The following is a 7,487-nucleotide window of genomic DNA, read 5'->3' as shown; positions in this document are numbered from 1 at the left end:
GAGTATTTACGATTTCATTCGTCGAAATCTAGTAAATCTGTTCACTTTTAAGGCCGTATTACACTACGGGTTGCCGGTTCGATTACGGTTGGGATTACGGTTGATAGTTACGAATTGACCAATCAACTGACAAGCTGCTTTGCTCTGATTGGTCAATCCGTAATCGTCAACCGCAATCGAGCCCGCAACCCGTAGTATAATACGGCCTTTATAATTTTCATTTTGTTTCAAGGGGACCTATTAAGGCCGTATTACACTACGGGTAGCGGGTTCGGTTGGGGTTACAATTGATAGCTGCGAATTGACCAATCGAAGCAAAGCAGCTTGCCAGCTGATTGGTTAATTCGCAACTGACAACCGTAACCCCAACCGCAGCCCGTAATGTAATACGGCCTTTAATACGTTTTTGAAACAAAGTGAAAATTACAAAAATAAGGAAATTCACTAAGTATATACAATTTCATTTGTCAAAATCTAATAAATATGTTTATTTTTGTAATTTTCACCTCGTTTGAAGAACCGTAATAGGCTCCTAGAATACATAATCGGCTCCCTGAACTTTCAATCCTCTTTTCCCTTTGTCATCAATCCTGCGGCTCCGTCCAGATATTTCTTATGTCCATGGTCATATACAGTACACTTGTACGCGCCGTACGCCATCAACGCCATTTCGGAAAGTTGTCTAGGAACAGTTAACATACGTATTTTTTTGAAGTAATATATAAAGGATGGGCGAGGATTTTAACGGAGGTGAGTAATTCGGAAAATCACGCGGTTGGCAATCGAGATATTATCAAGCTAATACCGCGTTATTAGCGGGTTAGCGGATTTATTTACAAATGTAATGGTCAGACATCCAAGTTAATAAACACAATTTGAAGAGTTGTTTCGAGTAACGTTTCAAGATAACAGCCTTTCTCCTTTATCTTATAAATTCAGATACAAGATTTATTTAAAAATTTTATTTTTTATATATGTATATATATGTATATATATGTATTTTATTTTATGTATTTTTTATAAAAAATAATTTAAAATATCGAAAATTATGCAAAAATGGGTGTATTATTCAATGGTGATATTGTCTTTCTATTAGTTTTATTGAATATTATTAAAATATTGTTTTCTTATTTGAAGAGATGTGTAGTAATCTATAGGTACAAGTAAATCACAAGTAAACTTAATAAAATTATATATTTTCTGTTACATAATTAGATGATGCCCCAATTTGTTTTTATTCTTAGATCGTGACAGACAGGATCGGGATAAAGATAGAGATCGAGATAGAGAACGTGATAGGAGGCATCGATCACGAAGCAGAGATCGTAGAAAGCGATCGCGTTCTCGCTCCAAGGATCGTAGAGATAGAAAGAGGAGTAACTCACCCAAGAAAAGTCGTAGCTCTAGGAGAAGAAAACCTTCTCTTTATTGGGATGTGCCACCACCTGGTTTTGAACATATTACTCCTTTGCAGGTAAGATTATTTTTTATATTTAGTTAGGTTTTTTTTGCTTTCTTAGGGATTTGTTATTTTAAATATTATATTTATACATATATATTTTTTATTTTTATAGTACAAGGCTATGCAAGCTGCTGGACAAATTCCTGCAAATATTGTAGCAGACACGCCACAGGCAGCTGTACCTGTAGTTGGTAGCACTATAACTCGTCAAGCGAGAAGACTTTATGTAGGGAACATTCCATTTGGTGTCACTGAGGAAGAAATGATGGAATTCTTCAATCAACAGATGCATCTGTCTGGACTCGCACAAGCCGCCGGAAATCCAGTATTGGCGTGTCAAATTAATTTAGACAAAAATTTCGCATTTTTGGAGGTATAATATTAACTTGCATATACATATACACAGGATACAATTTTTTTATATCATTTTTTTTACACATCATTACAAGTATGGTATAGATAATATAAGTTTTGATCAGTAACTTAAATATATTGTTGATATTCTTTTTAATTTTTTCTCTTTTTAAATAGTTCCGATCAATAGATGAAACTACTCAAGCCATGGCATTTGATGGTATAAATTTTAAAGGACAGAGTTTGAAAATAAGAAGGCCACATGATTACCAACCAATGCCAGGGATGACTGATAATCCAAGCATGAACGTGCCAGGTACGGTTCCCGGTATGTTCTAACATACATTTCTTTATATTTAACAATGCACTTTTGACTGTGTCACATTTAATCATAATCTATGTTTATTTTAATTGTGTGTGTATATTTCTATTTTAGATTCGCCGCACAAGATCTTCATTGGTGGCTTACCAAATTATTTGAATGAGGAACAGGTATGCACGGCAAAACCATGAAATAATTTTATCTATTGCACATCTTCGGATGCAATTTTTTTTCTTCATTGATACCTATTCTGATCAATCGAGTTAGTTTGCCAAATTACATTACTAATGGATATTATAAATTTTTATAAAGAAAAAACTGGCTTCAATGATCAATGAAAAATTGCATTCCGCGATATCACAACGATACAGGATTATATATAGCACGGGAGGCATGTGCATATGTTAACCCTGTCGCGTTGTAAGTTACCCTCAAAGGACTAAATTATAATATAGGTATTTAGCTATTTAGCAGTGAGTGCACTCACACATATATACACACGACTGGAAACCCTCGTCTTACTCGAATTCAACAGAGGTATGTATGCGTTTCAAGATATTTCGGCGTCGGTTAGGCTTCTTAGATAGAGATATATAATTCAGAAGTGATTTTGTATTTTATATATATATATATATTTTTTTTTTTTCCAAGATAATTGGACAGTCCACTTCTCGTATTTTTCTACGAAACTTCTTGTCATCCTTTATATCTCGTCGTTCCTCCAATATGGCATACATTGCTTAGTTTAGGGAAGTATTAGTGGCGTTACAGCATTTAGACGATATGCAGTCATCGACGATCATCTTTCTCTCTCTTACAGCCTTTCTAGGCATCGGACCCAGTCCATCACGAAGATACGTCCATACGAATTTCTAGACAATTTTTTTAGGAGAGCCAACAGGGAAGGGGGGGGGGGAGTTTGTCCCGTCTACGTTCAGAAATAAACCGAAGAAAATAAACAGTCATTCATGTTTTGAATCATACGGTGTAAAGATAAGCTGAATATAGAAATATTTGGTGACATTTTGAAACAAGTTTCTCTAAAATTTTTTTTATATAGATATGGATATTTGGATATTTTTCCACACTTTAAAATTTTACAGAATCATCCTCTCGTGCAGCAATAATACATGTTATAAAGAAGGATCTCTTTTAGGTCTGCGAGAAAAGCATAAAGATCAACATTTTTAGCAGAATTTTTTTTCCTTTTCTTTCTTTTGGGATTACAGGGTCAACACATAATTTTATGTGCATCTGGTAACAGCTCCAAGTTCTCCGGTATATATTATTTTCAGGAATACCTCTTTTCCTCTTTTGCAGCTGTTCTTTTTACAGGCTTTTCAGGCTTTACTGCACGTCTCGTCTTGTGCTTCGTTGCGTTTACAGGTCGCCGCGGACGAATGACTGTCGAATATATCAATGCATTGAAAACTTCTCGAGTAAAAATAAGAATATTAAGAAAAACGTAAATAGTTTTAAAAAAGTAATAGTAGTAGAAATAGTAATAGTAAAAAAAATAATAAAAAAAGAGACAGCTATCTTTTATTGGATATTTAATTGAATAGAATGTAACGGTTTCTTACAATCTTTACTATTCGTAAGAAGAATAAAAAAAGAAAAAAACGTATCATCTCATTATATAGTAAACTGTGGACTGATACCAGTACCCTTTCTCCCCATTTCTTAGCTTAGGGTCGTGCCGATCAAAAGCATTCACTTACCACTACCACTACTTCTACCACTACTTCTACCACTACTACTACTACTACCGAACATGACAAAATACCACACTGCCTGGGGAGAGGCTAGCCCAGTCCCTCGAGGCAAGTACTTACCATTCTCATGCCTTCGTACATTGGATTATGCGACGATTTTGTAGACCCTCTTCCTCGATGTGTTGTCGGTTCTCCTGTACCAATGGTGCGTTCTCTGATTCAATAATTTTACATCGATAAAAGCATATTGCTCTATTAAATTGTTAAGTGATTAACAATTTTGAGATAGAATCTGAATCTCCTTTGAGGTAGAATCAATTATATGACAAAATAAAAGAAGAAAAATGTAATTCCTCATCGAGAGCAGCATGTTGTTATCTAAAGTTTTGTATTTTCAGTTCCTTAGTTCATCGAGATATATGTAAGTATAACAATTCAATTATATATATATATATATATGTACATATATATATATATATATATATATATATATATATATATATATATATATATATGTATGTATGTATGTATGTATGTATATATATTACATTAAAAATGAATATCAAAGTCAAAGATTTTATGTTTGAAATAACAAACGATATAAAGAGAAAGACGCCGAAGCGCAATCGAACGGAAATTATTTCCTCCGGCATGAAGGCTGTGTGTATAAGGAGTTGTTGCCGAGGAAAAATACGCAAGCATATTTATACATTTATATTTCAATTTTCTCATATTGAGACAATGCAACTTTTTTTCAAATTGTTCTAGAATAAATTTATCGGAGATTCAATTAAATATCTTGTTATTAATTATTACAATTTGAAGTTATTTTAAAATCTAAAAAAAAAATTATTTTGATAATAAACTTCGATTATAAATTTTATATATATATATATACTTAATTTTTTGTAAATGCGAGATCTTTGATGATATGAAAAAGTTTCCAGAAAAAGCTTTTTTGAAGAAATATAAATATCTTTAAATATATATTGTAATGCATAATTTTTGATACTTTTCATATAATTTAAATTTTTTATAACTAATATCAGAGTTGCATAGTCTATACTTATAGATTTGAAGATTATGTGTTATGCGAATGAGATAGTAATATAGTTTCACAATAATACAGGTGAAAGAGTTATTGATGAGCTTTGGACAACTGAGGGCATTCAATTTAGTAAAGGATTCCGCTACTGGTCTCTCCAAGGGTTATGCCTTCTGCGAATATGTAGACGTCTCGATGACCGATCAGGCGATTGCTGGATTGAACGGGATGCAATTGGGTGATAAGAAATTAATTGTACAACGCGCCAGCGTAGGTGCTAAGAATCCCATGATAGGCGCACAAGCTCCAGTACAAATTCAAGTGCCTGGTTTGTCGATGGTCGGCACGAGTGGACCTGCGACCGAAGTAAGCTTTGTTAAAATTCGAATAAGCTTATCAGAAATCACTAAATTATAATTTGACGATTTAAATAATCATATAACATCTTTCAGGTGCTTTGTTTGCTCAATATGGTCACACCGGAAGAATTAATGGAAGAAGAAGAATATGAAGACATTCTCGAGGATATTAAAGAAGAGTGTAACAAATACGGCGTTGTGCGATCTGTGGAAATTCCAAGACCCATCGAAGGTGTCGATGTACCCGGATGTGGAAAGGTACATTTAATATTGAGTATGACAATGAGTACCCGCATATTACTTATTCTTTTACTCTGTTATAGGTATTTGTTGAATTCAATAGCGTGATTGACTGTCAAAAGGCGCAGCAAACTCTCACAGGACGAAAGTTTAATAATCGCGTTGTAGTCACATCGTACTTCGATCCCGACAAATATCATCGTAGAGAATTCTAAATAGATTTCTCCTTTTCATACCGTTTAATTAATTTTATATATATATATATATATATATATATATATATATATATATATGTATATAATATGCAATGTATATGTGAATTTGAATTGTCTAAACGTACCCCGGGAATTAACAATTACTAATTAATAAACAACGATGAAACAATAACATATATTCGCGTATAAGTGATTAAAATGATTGCGATTTTGGAAAAGCATATAATATCCATCGACTCAAGCATAATTTCGCTTGCGTTTTAAAAATATAACATAAATATGTATAATAAACATTTGATCATTAATATAAACATGGATAATGTGTGATATCTCATACACTTTTATATCGCGAAGAGAATAATTCTAACAAATCAGACAATAATTATCTCAAAAATAATAAAGCGAATCATAACATTTTTACAAAAAATATATTATCTTTACAAAAAAATTTTACTTTACATAATTTATAATGCAGATTATATTTGAAAAGTATGGGTAAAGATTTTTTAAACAAACTTTGTCGGAAATTAATTCAATTTCCAAACTGTAACACGAGTTGATAAAAGTGATCTCCGGTGTCGATCATGAATTTTTGTAATAGCACATAAAGCCCAACCATCGAGCAGTAACATGTCAAACTATCAAAACTGTTATGATCCAAACAGATATACCTCTTAAGGTTCCTGAATAGTCGCTGTGAAACTCCGAGTTGACGGTGGCGACATGGGAATAAAGATGCTGCGGTAAGAATAAGAACCGTGTCCAACGACTTATCATATAAATGAACTGAGATTTATATGTAACTTTCGGCTGGATTTTTTAGCTCATGCCTGCTGCTCACTGCTCCCCTCTTACTCTTTGCTTCTTAGCAACGCATCACCGCATTGTAACTAAGGCGCGCATATCACTTACAAGGGGAGGGCCAGATGTGTCCATCTCAGATTTAAGCGGTGATTTTTCTATGAATAGTCCTTAATGAAAAACAAATTGTGTTAAAGTTATAGCACGTGCTTTTCACGCATTCGTCCAAAAAAAATTGTTGAAGGTTTTGCAATCAACTCAAGGGTCGACGGGCAAACTCCGAATTGATATTTGAGACCTCACGCGGTGAAAATGTGAAACTCAGGTTTCACAGTTACCAACGCTGAGGAATGAATTCTCAATCTCGATGTATAGGTTATGTCTGTATACGTACACACACGATTGCATTGCTCGCGTGGACGCTCCGTGGAGAGAAAAGATAGAAGAGGATCAACGATCACGATTCCTTGTTCCTTTAGCCTAACGTATCGCTTTACGGCCAAGATATGGCCTGAAAATGCTTTCTGGCCTCTCGTAGCAGAAAGCAGTAATGCAACAAGACTAACGGGCGCCCATTTTCGTGAATTTTTTACTTTCATATATACATATATGCATATATATGTTTAAATTATAGTTAAAATTGTGTAATTAAATATTGTATGATGGTCAATAATAATAATAGGATAATAGGTAACAAAGTAAACAAATATACAATATGTAAGACATGGGTGCGCTTGTTAGACTTGGTGATTTGTTGCTTTATTACTATCAATTCGTGTATCACATCAGCAGGATAGGGATAAGCACGATTGTCAATCTTTGTTTGATATTATTTTTTAGCAGTCGTAATTGCAGTTTCGTAGATTAATAATTATCCCAGTAAGCAATTTGATAACAAATTGTTGCCAAATTGGCATCAAATTCGCTCAAAACTTAGTAACAAATCCAGTGCCATCTGTGTCCGCATTAAGCTT

At 33.6% G+C, this 7,487-nt stretch overlaps 1 protein-coding gene across 2 annotated transcripts; it reads left to right on the top strand.

Annotated features, from left to right (window-relative positions):
* Positions 1 to 410: 410 nt before the first annotated feature.
* Positions 411 to 5,944, top strand: U2af50 (U2 small nuclear riboprotein auxiliary factor 50). Of its 2 annotated transcripts, none has more exons than XM_070293190.1 (8): positions 411 to 750; positions 1,245 to 1,474; positions 1,575 to 1,835; positions 1,994 to 2,144; positions 2,253 to 2,308; positions 4,983 to 5,264; positions 5,351 to 5,515; positions 5,581 to 5,944. In XM_070293190.1, exons 1-8 carry the CDS (start codon positions 729 to 731, stop codon positions 5,710 to 5,712), a joined length of 1,299 nt encoding a protein of 432 aa, XP_070149291.1. In that variant the 5' UTR covers positions 411 to 728; the 3' UTR covers positions 5,713 to 5,944. The 2 variants fall into 2 exon arrangements, with proteins under 2 accessions (XP_070149291.1, XP_070149292.1); XM_070293191.1 differs by having other exon boundaries at positions 412 to 750; positions 1,994 to 2,132.
* The last annotated feature ends 1,543 nt before the right edge of the window (positions 5,945 to 7,487 follow it).

This window comes from Polyergus mexicanus, unplaced genomic scaffold (assembly GCF_030449975.1).
Source record: "Polyergus mexicanus isolate NDT 795.1 unplaced genomic scaffold, iyPolMexi1.0 SCAF_3, whole genome shotgun sequence".
Taxonomy (NCBI): domain Eukaryota; kingdom Metazoa; phylum Arthropoda; class Insecta; order Hymenoptera; family Formicidae; genus Polyergus; species Polyergus mexicanus.
The sequence above is the reverse complement of the archived record's forward strand: the minus strand, read 5'-3'. Positions and strand labels throughout refer to the sequence as shown.

What these genes read in the sequence shown, in the direction of transcription:
- U2af50 (XM_070293190.1), top strand. Translation starts at nt 729, where the DNA reads ATGGGCGAGGATTTTAACGGAG. An exon ending in CGTGCCAGGTACGGTTCCCG is followed by an intron (nt 2,145 to 2,252) that starts GTATGTTCTAAC and finishes TTTCTATTTTAG; the next exon opens with ATTCGCCGCACAAGATCTTC. An exon ending in CGAGTGGACCTGCGACCGAA is followed by an intron (nt 5,265 to 5,350) that starts GTAAGCTTTGTT and finishes AACATCTTTCAG; the next exon opens with GTGCTTTGTTTGCTCAATAT.